The sequence below is a fragment of the Dermacentor albipictus genome, chromosome 5, assembly GCF_038994185.2.
Source record: "Dermacentor albipictus isolate Rhodes 1998 colony chromosome 5, USDA_Dalb.pri_finalv2, whole genome shotgun sequence".
NCBI lineage: Eukaryota > Metazoa > Arthropoda > Arachnida > Ixodida > Ixodidae > Dermacentor > Dermacentor albipictus.
The window spans coordinates 162248252-162264207 of NC_091825.1; the positions used below are offsets into that span (position 1 = coordinate 162248252).

Genomic DNA, 15956 nt, shown 5'->3' on the forward strand with positions numbered 1-15956 from the left:
AATATCCCAAACAATGTCTGATAGTCGCTCAAAGAGTCCTGCTAAGCTAGCCTCACTCGACAGAGTTCGGCTGTTAAAGGTTGACAGAGTCAGTTTCCATTGGCGGCCTGTCCGGACCCGGAGATTCTTAGCACCCTCTGCTGCGTTACAGGTCTGACCGTCGCCATGGTCAGGAGCTCCTCAGCTGCTGGGGACTGAGGGCCGTGGGCTAATTGTAGATATCATCAGGGAGGTTGTGTCCGAACACTGCGCCAGGGAGGCCAGTTCCTGCTCTGGTGAGGAAGTGTCTTTGTTCAAGCTTAGTGGGCCTTCCTAATTTGGTTGTACCTAGATTACTATAGCCCCACTCGCTCTCGGCATCTTTCGCCGGTGTCAGGCGTCACTCGAAGCCTGCAGATGTAGTGCACTGGAGAATGTCAAATTCAGGTGCATCAGCGTCAAAAAAAGAAGGGGGGAGGAGGGGAGAGATTTGAACTTCCGACTACCGCAACCGAGCATTCGGCACATGGAACTAAACACTACGAAATGCAAAGCTATGCGTGTCTCCCGTGTGGCATCTTCTCCTGCCCTGGATCATCTTACCAACGTACCGCTCGAAACCGTAACATCATACCGATACTTAGGTGTTCACGTAACGTCTTCGCTTTTATGGTCCCTGCACATTGAACAAATGATTAACAACGCCAGCCGCACGCTTGGCTACCTGCGTCGTAACTTTTCATCCGCCCCGATTTCACTAAAAACACTCTTGTACAACACCACTTTAGTAAGGGCAAAATTAGAACACTCTGCTTCTGTATGGGACCCGGGTACTGAAGTTCTAATTAAATGTCTTCAACTCGTTCAAAACAACACTGCACCGTTTATTACAAGAAATTACAGCAGAGCATCCAGTGTAACATCTATGAAAAATACATCGCGCCTGCCTCTGCTCGCCCATCGCCGTCAGTATTTTCGTCTTTGTTTATTTCATAAAATTTATTATCACAATCCCTACTTGCGATCCATCTTGATACCCGAACCTTCATATGTCTCTGCCCGCACTGATCACTGACATAAAGTTACAATCATTTCTTGTCGAACAAAATCTTGTTTTCAGTTTTTCGTATGCTGTACGTGGAGTACAGCATACGAGTGGAACCACCTTCCCGGACCAACCGTCGCCATTGAAGACAAGTGCCTGTTTCGCACTACTTTAGCTAATACTGTTACTACAGAGCCACCTAGATATGTTATACACTAACTTTTGCTGCATTTTATTGTTTTTACAATTTTTTATCCACCCCCTCTGTAATGCCTTTGGCCTTGAGGGTAAATAACTGAAATGAATTTTACGTTCATTAGGATACACTGTATGCAGGGCGATGAACAGCAGACCGCAACGCAAGCCCGCCCACATGTGTCATTTCGTTGCGTGCATGTTAGTACTTCACTGTTCAGCCTAGAGTGTTTTGAGTTGACTTTGTCGCTGAGACATGTCTGCTCTGACAAGCCCTGAGCTTACCGTCGTAAACGACAGGGGTCTTCTTCCGGAAGTAGACCAGGGTCGGGAATGTTGACACGCCGAACTGCATCGCTGCTTCGAAGTCGTTGATCTTCACGAAGTCAATGCCAAACACGTCGGCCTCATCGTCAATGTTCTCGAGCTCTTTGAGAACCTTTTCGCAGTCCTCGCAGTCTTCTTCGTCTGAAGCAAGAGAGATCGTCGGTTGTCATTGCGTCAGCACAATTTTGTTTCGTTTGTACTCTGCATGATTTGAACATGAATAAATCCACAACATACTGAATCTGCTTTCACTAATAAAATATTTTTACGCGTTAATCACAATAAAGAGTCCTATAGAAAAGTGCATGATCAAGTAAAGATATGTTGAAAGCAAATTCACAGGCGATTACGATACTCCCTAATGCTGAATTTGTGCGCAGCTCTATGCGTGTTTTCATTTCTCGATATATTGACTGGCGCGGGCAACCTGTCTCGCGTGGCACATTGCAAAGGGAGCGTAGTGTGGCGCGATTGTCTCACTAATCGTGAGATCGCGAGAAGCAGTGCGTGGGTGACGCGTGGGCGCGATTCACAACAGTCGCAGGAGACAGACCTTCGCTCATGCTGCGCTTTGTTTCCATATATGACATCGATGGCATCATCGGTGAAAAGACGACGCGCGCTACCCTGGCGCCATCTCGTAGTCATCGTCGCCGCAGAGCCAGTATTGCGGCGCAATACGCTTCTCACGCTTTCGCCATACCCTCCTCCTCCTCTTTCCGCCTCATGGTACCGCTGCACCCTCCTTCTCCACTTTCCTCCTCGCGCTCTCTTCGCTATCGCCGTCTTTCATCCCCCGCTGCGCTCCGCGTTCGCTCTTTTATCCTTCGCTGTGCTCGTTCACTCGGTTACGCCGAGGGACGGCGCCGACGCGAAACGCAGGAACGGGCGTCTTGAAACTGTGCGCTAAAGTGTGACTGAACAAATGAATGAAAGGACAGTCACTTTAGCACACGCTAAAGAGAATGAAGGTGAAAGTCAGCGCGCTCACGAGACATTTATTAAATTACTTGACACTCTCATTCGAATGCATTGTTATTTCCTATCGTTTTCTCTCACCAAAGGTCGTGGGCTCGTGCGCCTCAATTAACTCTGCCTTAATTAACACCATAGGTCGTGGGTTCAACTCCCACCAATGATTGTGGGTTCGACCATCAATGGTGGCACCATCAATTTTGGTGCCAGGAATTTTGGTCTCACCAAAGGTCGTCGGTTCGAGTGCCTTCATTAACTTTGCCTTAATTAACACCAAAGTCGTGGGTTCGACTCCCACCAGAGGTCGTGGGTGGCACGATGAATTTTGGTGCCATAACACCGGACGGTCAATTTTTCGACAACGCCGGACAACGGATATTTAGACACATGAGCCACTTAAGTTGCATTTTTACAATTGCTGGTAGGTACAGCGGAGCGTGGCATTTCTCGACAAGCTCGACGTTTCTGAGCAGGCGCGACTAAAATCGGGTGCGAGAGAGAATATCTGGGGGCGTTTGCTCCTTCAATATCTTACTCTGCCTAGGCACTACGGAGGAGAAGTTTCTTTGCGCGTGTTGTATGCGTTTGGCCCTAGGTGTGCCGGCATCGTGGAGTGGGGCTGAGTTTCTTTACGCTCGGACACTGGCTGTGGCGGCGCGGTGAAACAGGTATAGCAGCGGGCACTGACGCCCCGTTTGGTGATCGTATACGGCTATGTAAATTCTCTGTGAAGCCTCCTTCCCCAGTGCGGAGTAGCCTGCCGGGTTAGCCTCCCTACCTTTACGACACTCTCTCTCTCTCACTCTCTCTTTGTGAAGCCCGTACCGCTGTGAAGGGTTCCGTATGAAGCCCTATAATGTCGAACATTCGCTTTGACTTGGTCACTGACCAAATTTTCCGTTCAGCGCATGGTAAATGCGCTCATACCGCCTAAAGTAATGGAGAACATGTGGCTACTACGTCTTTGTCATGCTTTGCTCCTGCTTTCTGATCTGGAGTGCAGGACAGTGTTTGCTTGTTTGTTTGTTTTTTAGGGAAACGCGCCACTGTAGAACTTTGACTTGTGGAACACTGGACTCTGGACAAGTGAACTGTGCACTATGCCTATAGTCATGGCCGACCTGCCGTGGTGGCTTGGCGGCTGTGGTGTTGCGCTGGTGAGCGCCAGGCCGCGTGTTCAATTTCCGGCGGCCTTATTTCGACGGGAGCGAAAATGCAGCAACGCCGGTACGCCGTGCATTGGGCGCACGTTAAAGAACCCCAGGCGGCCCAAATTAATCCGGAGGTCCCTCACTGCGGCGTGCCCCATAGTCAGAATTTGGGTTTCGCACGCCGAATGTTTCTGTCATTACCGCCTCGACCGAATACCCTCGCTCGACGCATCGCGAAGAACCAATAGACTCAACCTGACTACCGCGCTATTTTTCAACGGCCTCGCCATTGTCCTCCGTCATCGCACTGCGATGTCACTAAACACGCCGTGAAGTCTGCACCGAGAGCACTGGGCTATGGCCGCGACATACCCTGTGAGGCTTGCCAGTGACCGTGGAGACAACGCGAGGAACCATCGTAAATTATACGGGCATAAAGAAGAGCACAGAAGGAATTTTTATCAATTGAAAAGCTTGTAGCTAGGTTATTTCAACACGTTTTCATTAAATATCTCGCTGGAGGTCTTTCCCTAGACGTATGACTATCATTTCGGAGGAAACAAATTCGGATACGATTGCCTAAAGCTCTTCCAGTCAATCGAGTGATGTGGGTAGCAGCGTACGTTAACATGCAAACAACGCTTACAGAACAGAACGGCGAGGAAAGGCGAGTCGTCCACCAGCTTGTCGAGCATCCTCTTATTGACGGCCTCGATTTCGTCAGCCAGTTCCCGGTTGTCGTCATCAATGAGCCATTCGAACACGGCCTCTTCGTTCTTGATGTCGCCTGGACGACAAAGTGCTTCTTAGCGTTAACGCAAAGGGATGCGCGGGGTTTATGAAGACACTATATATATATAATATTACAACGAAGCTGTATATGGCTAGGCTTTCATGTATTTTTCGTGTTAATGGTTCGATCATAAAAATAAACCCAGTGAGCGTGGGCCAATCCCAGAGATAGCGCAATACCAGGCCGATCCGCGGCGGAGGTAAAGCAGGCTTCCAGCGCTCCACCTCTAATAATAATAAATGGAAAATAATAAATGAAATAAATAAATCAAGATGCATTGTTTCAAGTCGACGGGTATAAGGAAATCGTTTATGAACAGCACATAGAGTCACGAGCAGGAGACGTTGTCACATACGTAAAGGACAAAATGTATGTACAATCACACACTCTTGACTCGTAAGAGGACAATGCCACCGACTGTGGAGATGTCTGTACCATACAAGCGAAAGACAGAATTGTGATATCCATTGTGTATATATCTCCAGGCACATCCAAGTGTGATGCCGAGAAGTTCATGAACACGCAGTTTTCATGGGTTAGCCGTGATGACAGTACCCCTGTGATCATCGCTGGTGACTTCAATGTGGGCATTTCAAAACCAGACAAGAAATGCTTCACTCAGTTTGTGCTAGAAGAGTTTGGTTTTAAGTGTCACACCAATTCAAGTAACTCAACTACTCAACAGCGGTCGTGTATAAATTTATTTTTGGCCAAGATTCTTTCTGAGGGTGTAACCGAACCAATCAGTGCATATCACAGTAATCGGAAACATATCGCTAGCACCAATACCAAATGATGAAAATACATGCATGTACCCTTGTCTAACCCTCTGTGATGTTCTACAGCTTCGCTTGTCATCCACCTTCACAAAGTGGAATAGCTCCTCAATTTTTTTTATTTTTTTTTTTGAGGACTCTGTCTGGATCGATTTGACGGGGAAAATGTCGGCTATTAGCGGAGAAAGTGAACTGCCAAATTACCCTTCTTGAATTTCTCGGCGGAACCACATAGCTAGTCGGTCAATACGATGTTAAGTATTTCTAAGTATACTCGCATGTTCAAGTTGTCTTTGGCCTTTAAAGAAGCTATCAAACCTCACTGAATTGAGCCTTTGGTTTCTTCCCTATAATCCTGATTTGTTGTCAAAATATTCCGAAGGCCTTAAGGAGCTATCGCTCTTGAACTACAAGCCCGTCTTTCGTGTTTGCCTATTTTTGGCTTGACAAGGCACCGCTAACGATATTGGATTGCCGTTTCTGGTATTCAGGATGTATAATTTACCAATTAAGCTTAATGTAACATTCCCTCCTAATGTGCCTACAACTACCACCGGTGTGTTCATCCAGTACCGCAATATCAGGAAATACTGGATGTTTCCATCGCTCACGTTACTTATAACTTGCAGCTGTTATTCAGCGTGCCAAGAAAAGGCTGACGTATTGTGCGCCTCGGCTTCTCGATCTGTTTCTGTGACATAAACAGCGAAAACAGTTCAAGGCAAAATAAGAGCGCAAAAAAAAACGATTAAGCAAATATGCATTCTGGTGGCCACTGTGACATCTACCACAAGAAACTTTTTCCAACGCTGTCCTCAGCTCAGCAAAGGCACTTTCGACAGATACAGCTGCGACAGTGATGACAATCTCCCGTTCCAAAGTGCTATGCCGTTCCTACGTAACATCGTCCAATACACACTTTAGGGGGCCACACACTGCTGCAAAAGTCTACAAATTCTCCTAATATGTCTTTGCCGACCGTCGTATTTTTCATTAGCATAAAATAAATAAAAGCATGAGTGCATAGTAAAAAGCGAACACTAACTCTTTTTTTTTAACACAGACCCAATGCCAGTATCGGACCACACCAAAGACTTTAATTCCTCCGACCCTAGGCAATGACACATCATGAAGAGTGTACAGAACTTGTAAATGGTGTGTTTCGGAAAATCTACAGTCCTGCAAAATGTTATTTTCTGTGCACCAGCTTCTGAGGGGAAAATGTCCCTTTCGAGGCCAATGTGGTGACGAACACTGTCGAACACCTAAATACATTTAAGTGGTGAGAATGTAGAACGAATGAAGACTTGAATTGTTGACGAGACGTCATTTATAAACAGTAAGAATAGAAGAGGGCCTTTGAACGGATCCTTTAACTCCGCTAGTGACTTCGTAGATAACAGAGCCCTGTTCACTAGTGCTCACTTTGCAAGCTTGGGTACCAGCGCCACAAGAAAGGGAGGTTTTTAGGTGCTTTATACGCGTAAAAACAATGGACCGATAGCCTACTCAACGTACCAGATTGAGAAAGAAGGTTACTCGAGGTATAAACATTTCTCACAGCGAACATAAATGTTCTGCAAAGGCATCAGCAGCGTTCAGAATACAAGGCATCTCCGGCGTTGTTTTTCGGCGAGTGAGAGTGGGCGTAGGTCCAGAAATATGTTAATTTACGTTTCATGCTGGCTTCAACACGTTCAATATGGTATAGACGAGACAACCTAAAGTTTGCCCGCGCGGCACCAGCGCCGAATGCTCCCCTAGCGGACCGATGGAAGTTCCGAGGGTCGTCGCTGCGCTAGCGCGCGCCCGTGTTCTATACGGCGGGAGCGCTCGTGCGCGTGGTTTTTGCGATGCCGAGTGCGACCTCATCAGCCAGGAAAGGTGGCACGCAATACTGATGTGTTGTTGATTGCCACAGCAGCCTCGAAGACACGAAAGGTCGTACGCCGCCCGTGAAGTTCTACAGATTTCCTGGGAAGTGGTACGAGAAGGACAGACGACAAGCATGGATAACTGCAGTGCGTCGAGTCAGGTAAGCCTCATACTTTCGCATTCACGTGTAATATCTTGAAAGCGGAATAGTCATATGCCTGCTTTTAGTGCACGGCCGTTTGTTTATATAGCGTGTCGCGTTGTTGAATTGTGGTGGCATCCGCCGTTTGCTAGCGGTAAATTCATGCGTGCTGCGCCGCTAAGCTCTAACGCGCACGCTAACGAGCACGCTAACCGAGCACGCTAACGACGCGTGCTCGATTCCCTGCCACGGCGGCCGCATTTCGATAGGGGCAAAATGCAAGAACACCCTTGTTACCGTGTGCTTTGATTTTTGTGCACGTTAAAGAACCCCCAGAGGTTGAAATTATTCCTGAGACTCCCCATTACAGCGGGCCTCATAATGGTTTCGTGGTTCTGGCATATTTTTGGCACTTAGAACCCCCGAATTTATTTGATTGCACTGTGCCTTCCCTCGCGATCGGCATGGACGAGCTCAAGATAATTGTTTCCCTTTTCCAAACGCTGCAACTTAAATTACTAGTTGTGCAGGTAACGAAAGGGGCCGCGCGCTACTTTTGTGTGGTAGCAGACCGTATTTAATGCAAGCCGCGGTCGTCGCGTGCGTCGGGAAGCGGCAGATCGGAAAGCAGCCGCTCGAGACGTGCGCGTTATGTTTGTTGTTTGTCCATGCTTTCTACGTATCTAAGTGTGCAAGTATCATAACTTGTAGTGGTACCACTCTTGTAGAATAATATATGCACACAATCACAGGAACGTTACCTTTGAAAACATATTATTGGGAGTAATTTAATCCCCACAACAAATAGGCACACATACTGTTTCCTTTATATGCGGGCCGCATTTCGATGGGGGCGAAATGCGAACACACCCGTGTGCTTAGATTTAGGTGCATGTTAAAGAACCCCAGGTGGTCGACATTTCCGGAGTCCTCCACCACGGCGTGCCTCATAATCAGAAAGTGGTTTCGGCACATAAAACCCCATAATTTAATTTTAATTTCATTTATATGCGATGCAGATGGAAGCGGCGCCAAACAGACCAATGGCAATCACAAACAGTCTTCTCAGCAGTCAGCACCACCGGGACATGTGCTTTCGTACTGCAGCGACACAGCTCTTGAGCAGCAGCAAGACACATGTGAAACAGACTCCAGAACATGCCTTTGTGAAGTGACGGAACCGTCAAGAAGCAGCCCAATGGATCTGCAGTCATCGCAGGCACGTACCCAGGGAAGGGCCCGGGGGGGCCCGGGGGGGCCCGGCCCCCCCCCCCCGAAATCAAGTGGCATACCCCCCCTCCCCCTCCCCACCCACGCCACCACTCCTCACACATTCCTAAAGCGCCGCCAGATTAATGTTGAGACTTGGCAGCTGTTCATCGGCCAGCCTTATCCTTTTTCACTCCTTTTAGATGGCGGTAGTTATCGGCATATCTTGTAATGTGAAGGACAGTTTTCTCATAGATTCCGCACCCGCGTGGATAACTTGAGATGCGCTGAGTTGTCACCATCTATTCAACCGTCACGCGCATAGCTGTTGCTTTTGTTAGTTCAACCTTCTTTGTTTAGGCTGATCCTGGGACCAGGAGAGAGATGCGGCTGTTACTCAGCTGGTCTGTACTCTCATGGAACGAGTTGCGGCCGGAGAAAACACCAATTGCGTTTAACTTTTCCCTTTGCTTCATTATTTCCTTGAGTTATGGCTCGCCGCGACGCTGGCAGATGCCCGGAACCTTATACACGTGATATGGGTTAGATAAGGTGGGAAATAAAATGATGTGGAAGAGCGTCCATCATGAAACCCTGCAATAACCCTTAAACCCATAAGCAAGATGACTGTCGCCAATTACCTCGGCTGTTTTTCCTTAATTGTATAGCACTTTTCGTGCAAAATTGGAAACCGGAAACAAAAACCGCAAGGAGTTGAGAAATTAAGCGATCTACTAAGGGAGAGAGCCAACGCAACAACCAAACTGCAGGCAAAAGCGAATGATAAAAATGTTAACCGTTGTTTATGAGAATATTTATGGATCAACATTTTTTTATTTAAAAAGGAAGTAGAGAAAACACCACCGGAAGTGGAGAATAATTACTTGCTTTGAATGACGCTTCTACAGTTATCGGTCGAACCGCCTCACGTAGCCACTTCTCTGCTGTGCTTATGTGGGTGTTTTTCTAACCTTTCTCGGTGAGCGCAGTATCTAGAATCGCAGAGTCCTGCGCTCTACGCGGTTGTATGGGACTGGCGGCCGCACAGAGTTACGCAATTCGCGGAACTGTCAAAACTGATCCACAAGGCGAAAATAACTGATATTCGAAACTATAACATGTGAAAGAGTGAAGAAGCCGTAAAAAAATGAACACAGCCTGAAATCAGTAAAAAATAAACCTGGCATAGGACAAACCATGATGTATGCACTAAAAGATAAGAGGGATAATATCATAAGCAATCTCGAAGATACAGTAAAAGCAGCGGAAAAATTCTAAGTTGACCTGTATACAGTACCCAGAGGAGTCACGATACCTCACTTAGAAACAGTAATGAACAGGATACAGAAACTCTCCTATAACTAGCGATGAGGTCAGAAGGGCGCTGCAAGACATGAAACGATGAAGAGTGGGAGAAGGTGGAATAACAGTCCATTTAATCAGAGATGGAGGCATAATGCTTGGAAAACAGCGGCTCTTTATACGAAGTGTATATCGACTGCAAGGGTCCCAGAAAACTGGAAGAATGCAGATATGCACTAATCCACAAAAAAGGAGACGTTATAGAATTGAAAAATTATAGGACCATTAGCTTGCTCCCCGTATTATATAAGATATTTACCAAAATAATCTCCAATAGAATAAGGGCAACACTGGATTTTGTCAACCAAGGGAACAGGCTGGCTTCAGGAAGAGATACCTTACAATGGATCACTTCCATGTCATCAATCAGGTTATTGCGAAATCTGCAGAGTACAATGAGCCTCTTGATGTGGCTTATATAGATTACGAAAATGCATTTGATGAAGTAGAGATACCAGCAGTCTAGAGGCACTACGTAATCAAGGACCACAGAACGCTTACGTAAAAAGCTTGAAAAATATTGCTACATGCGTGTGGTATTTGTTTGTTTGAACGAGGTGCGTGGGTGCCATCACTCCAGAAAAGAGGAGGAAGAACGAACTGGGCTCGCGCTGTGAATCTAACCGGTCAGCGCTGCAACCGTTGTTGTAAATATAATCTGTAAATAGTTTCTCGTCTTACTGGCTCGTCCTTCGCGTAAGAATATATACAGAGGTTCTACAGCTACCTTAATTCTACACAAGAAAAGCAGGGAGATACCTACAGGGAAATGGGTCAGACAGGGAGACACAATTTCTCCAAAGCTATTCACTGCGTGCTTAGAAGAATTCAAGCTATTAAACTGGGAAGGCTTAGGAGTAAAGATCGACGGCAAATATCTCAGCAACCTTCGGTTTGCCGATGACATTGTTCTATTCAACAACAATGCAGACGAGTTACAACAAATGATTGGAGACCTTAACATAGAGAGTGTAAGAGTGGGGTTGAATATTAATATGCAGAAGATGACGATAATGATAAATAGCCGGGCAAAGGAACAAGAGATCAGGATTTAATTACATTTCTAAATTACAGTACTATCGTCCCACGCTCCACTATACAAATCTAGTTTCTCTCTACTTCTAGCCATACGGAAAACTGCCTGCTTCTTGGCCAATCCCCCATAGTGGGTACGCGCCACTGTCTGGGACACAAGACAAGACAAGACAAGGATCGCCAGTCGGCCACTAGAGACTGTGAAGGAGTACGTTTACCTAGGTCAATTAATCACAGGGAACCCTGATCATGAGAAGGAAATTCACAGAAGAATAAAAATAGGTTGGATTGCATACGACAGACATTGCCAGCTCCTGACTGGACGCTTACCATTATTATTGAAAAGTAAGGTGTGCAATCAGTGCATTTTGCCAGTGCTGATAGGGGTCAGAGATTTGAGAATGAGTTAAGGACCGCGCAAAGAGGGATCGAACGAAGATTGCTAGGCATACCGTTAAGAGAGAGAAAGAGAGCGGTTTGGATCAGGGAGCGAACGGGTATAGACGATATTCTAATTGACATCAAGAGGACAAAATGTAGCTGGGCAGGTCATGTAATGCGCCGGTTAGATAACCGTTGGACCATTAGGGTTACAGAATGGGTACCAAGAAAAGGAAAACGCAATCGAGGACGACAAAACACTAAGTGGAGCGATGAAATTAGGAAATTCGCGGGCGCTAGTCGGCATCGGTTGGCGCAGGACAGGGCTAAATGGAGATCGCAGGGAGAGGCCTTCGCCCTGCAGTGGACATAAAACATGATGATGATGATGAAGATGATGATGTTGATGATGATGATGATGATGGAGGTGGTGGGTCCCCCCCGAAAAAAAATCCTGGGTACGTGCCTGAGTCATCGAGTAGTATGACAACAGAAGTTCCTGCTGCCAGTGTGACTTATGTTGTAATTGAAATAAAAGTGGCTAAATTTCTGAACATGGTGTGACCTCTAACTCGACGTCGTCTACGATCTTGTCGGACACCTGTGACACGCACTTGGCTTTCACTCTCACATCACCGTCCACAATTTGTTCAACGCCGTACACGTTCGGAAGCAGACGCTCCCCTATTGTGAGGTTGCCGCCACGAAAAAAAGCTGTCGGCGTCGGCAACCTTCTTGAAACCGCAGGGCAATCTTTGCATCGCTGTTGCGCAAGCAGGCGATATGCCGCCGTCGAAAACGGAGCGCCGTGAGAACGAGCAGCGAAGAAAAGCGCGGACGGCACAATGCAATCAAAGCGGAGACTACGCCACGACGCGACCGCGTTGCTTGGCGTTTCCACATTGGGGGAGGCGCAGCAGCGCCGCCTGGCCATGGTTTTCTCGTCTATATATGTGATCACGGTTAGGAAAGAATTTGCAGAGAGAACGATCCTGCCACGTTCACATTTGTTGTAAGAGACAAGAGGCGTGGGTGACTCACCATCATATATGAGCGGGTTGGCGTTGCGGAAGTACACCAAAGCAGGGAATGTTTTGATGCCGTATCGCTTGGCCAGCGATGGGTCCTGAATTTTGACCATGTGGATGCCGTACAGGTCGGCATCATCGTCAATGTTCTCCAACTCATGCAGGGCTTGGTCACAAGCTTTGCAATTGGGCTTGTCTGTGAGACAAAAAAGAAAGCGAAAAGAAGACCCGTGGCATCGCTTTCCCCTTCGAGAAAATCACGTACGTGTTATGAATTATTCGATCTTTTCGTTTCCCGCAATACTTGTTACAGCTTCTGATAATTTATGTTGCAGTGATTTTCACGGCTCAGCAGCGATATGCTTGTTTGTGCTGCTGCATATTTCTGGTACAAACATAAAACAGCGCTGAAACGTCCATTGAACTGCAATTAGCGTAAAATAAACATTGCTGTTTAAAAGTTCAGAGACCGTGCACCATTCGCGTGACAAGCGGACTTCGCGCCTTGTAGTCCGGTTAATTGTGACGCGGCACTCCAACGGCCGTGGGAGGGGGCGAAAGATTTCGTGCCTTACTGCAACAGCCGCCCTGGTGGCTTAGCTAGCGGTTAATAGCGCTGGCTGCCGAGTCCGATTTCGATGGTGGCGACAATGCAAGACTCCCGTGCGCGCTGAAGATGCCCGGCTGGTTGAAACTAATCCGAAGCCCCCCGCTACGGCGTGCCACACAACCACATTTTGGCTCTGGCACGTAAAACCCCACACTACGCAACAGGACGGCGAGTCGGGCGAGCTTGTGCGCCACACCTTCACGCTCACGGAGGGCCAGAAGTGGCGCAGGAGTTACGGTAGTGCTACGACTATTGTGGCCGAGTGGTAGCTCACCCTGGGACGACTGAATGTTGAGGTATTCAGCTATACATACACCGACACACATGGCGGAGGCCTAGACTTGGCTAACATGGCGTCCCTTGGAACCCAATAAATGCACCGAAGAAGAAACTCTCGTTGTCGACAAAGCAAAAGATCGAGTGTAACTTTAAAAAAATCTAAATATTTTTTTTTCTTCTGATTTCACGCCGTATAATTTATTTCGTGAGCACCATCACACACTGACATGCATAGGCACTCATCTATTGCATGCACGGAGGTCATCACGCAGCAACTTCATCAGTGCGCAGGTCACGGTCTTGGCAGACAGTTGACGAGAATTTTAGACACATGAAAGTCAACAAAATGCAAGAAAAACGAGGAAATTAATTTTCGTGACCATAGCCGGGAGCTGTCTACGAGCACAAACCTATGCGTGCAAAGAGCGGAAGTTTACATTGAAAGTGAGCAGTGTGCAGGCGTTTGGACTCTACAGGTTCTCAAGACAAAAACACAGACGCGCTGAAACAACGGATAATGGTTAACTCACAGAAGAAAACAGCCAAATACTGCGCTTCCTCAATGAGCCGATCCATCATGTCCCGGTTCACAGTTTCGATCGTGTCTTCTGACTTTTGCAAGACGAGCCACTGAAGCACTTCCTCTTCGGCGCCGAGGTCACCTGCATATCGTAAACAGCAAGTTTCATTGTGATTGATGCGTAGCAGAGAAAGGAAACACCCAAGATCATTGTAGGTTAGAAAGGCGCCCCCATCCTGAAAAAAAAATGTAATAAGAAATGAAGTGTTGGCATCTATTAAATGCGCCACGAAGCGATGTTTTTTTCAGTTCCACATAGCGCAACGGGAAGTACAGCACCCACAAAACGAGGCGAACCCTTCTATGCCCAAAGTTGTGTAGTAACTGTGGCCTTCGAAGGGCCTGCGGGAACCGATTTGAAACCATCCTTGTATAAGCGGAATACTTAAAGTGGCTTTTTACAAGGAACGCCATGTGGCATAGTTGTCCACATTCGCTGCCTCGCAGATTATTGTGGATGGCGCCTGTGGTGCTTTTATTGATTGACAGGACGGATATAGTGGTTATCATATGATAAACCATTGGTTCAGAAAGAGTTACGAACCTTCGATGACAACAGTCACTATTGCGGCAGTAAGAGCGAGACACTTTTACAAAACACCAGACGTATTCCGAAGAAGTGTTCCATCGTCAGCCACTGAAAACGATGCAACGCGCAGCAACGGTCTCAGAAGCAAGTTCTCGTAAGACAGGCTGCGTACGAAAAGAAATTGCGCGACGCATATCGAACGTCAGTTATATGTGCACATAGAGCCATGGGATCGATCCGGAACAACTCTAGGGACTACTACTTCTATTCTTAATAAGTTATTAGTCATGACCTCTCCGAATCACTTAGCAGGAGCAGTGTCGTAACCTCAGTGACGTAACCTACGAAGTTGTCCCCTATAGTTCTGACCCCGGTTCGCTCCGTCGTCGTCCTCGCGCTGAAGTTGTTCATATAGTGCGCAGGAAGCCGCATTAATTATGCGCGCACGTGAACGCTGCACCTCAGAAGCTCCAATTCTTGCCGTCAGCTCCGCTGACAGAACTTTTTGATGCGACCGAGACGGTCAATTTTCGCACGGGGGGAGATTGAAACAATGACTGTGGGGCTTCCGCACCGCAGGAATTAGGCGCGCGCAAAGGTCGATGCCACGAAAGACGATGAAGCGCGTTGGCTGCTCGCTCTCTTTCTGGCCCGCCACTAAAGAGAGAGCGTTTATTTTTCCAGCCTCGGTTTTCAACCTAAGTTACAATATTCAGCGAATAACCTAAAATTAACTAATGAACTTCTGAATTGCTTACTTTACGGAACATGTCGCAATTTATGAATTGTGGCCGATGAGTTTGCAAGACGTATCCACTTGAATTTCTAGGATGACGCCAGTTTCAAGGTATTATTTCCCAATGTGTGGGACGAAATACATAGGCGTTCCAGTTACTTTTGTGCTTCAACGCCTAAAATAGCGTTTTCTTAAGAAGGTAAGTGGAATAACAGGGCGTTCTTACGGCAAGTTTGACGGCGCATGTCGCCAAACTGGTGTCATTCTGGATCCTTTCCGATTGGATGTGCCTTGCAATATCACCGGCTACAATTCGTAAATTGCAATATATGCCATAATGTTATCTGTCGCAGACGATTTTTAAACATTCCGTAAAACTTTAAGATGATCACCCCGTGTAAGCGACACTAACTCTGAACAGTGCAGGAACAGCGTCATTGTCATTTGCTGGGAAAATCCAAATCGTATTAGAATTGCTTAAGAAGTGAAAAGTCCTTAGCTACACAAGTGCGAGGCCCCGCCAGTAGTTTGACAAGCTGACGCGACCTACCTTCGTACACGTTGGGTATTTGGTTCTCGAAATAGACAAGCGCTGGCAGTTCCTTCACGCCGTACTCCTGTGCCATGGCAATGTCGGTTGTCTTGACGAACTGGATTCCGTGGCGGTCTGTGTCATCGTCAATGTTCTCCAGCTCTTCCAGTACGGTTTTGCAGTCCTCACATTCGGATCCGTCCGAATCTGGGAAGACCGCAAGCGATGATTTGCAATAGCAGTGCAGTGGCTGCATGCCTTATTGGAAACCGCACCGGGAAATGTCTAGGACAAACGTCGCTTGTGCGTGTCAAAGACATGTTAGATTTTGTTCGTAGGCGCAAGCCTAAAAACGCAGTGTTGACTGCATTGACTTCGTATGTTAACACGCGCACATAAAAAAAAAGACGAAACATA

At 47.1% G+C, this 15956-nt stretch overlaps 1 protein-coding gene across 3 annotated transcripts in view; it reads right to left on the reverse strand.

Moving 5' to 3' along the window:
- Positions 1–15956, reverse strand: part of hlk (hulk) — a 135815-nt gene that overhangs the window by 17178 nt on the left and 102681 nt on the right. For all 3 annotated transcript variants that reach the window (XM_065434514.2, XM_065434512.2, XM_065434513.2), the window contains exons 26-30: positions 15558–15746; positions 13693–13824; positions 12287–12469; positions 4319–4459; positions 1505–1687 (exon numbers count right to left, since the gene is read on the reverse strand). In XM_065434514.2, coding sequence (XP_065290586.2) covers positions 1505–1687; positions 4319–4459; positions 12287–12469; positions 13693–13824; positions 15558–15746 — 828 coding nt within the window. The remainder of the gene's footprint in view (positions 1–1504; positions 1688–4318; positions 4460–12286; positions 12470–13692; positions 13825–15557; positions 15747–15956) is intronic.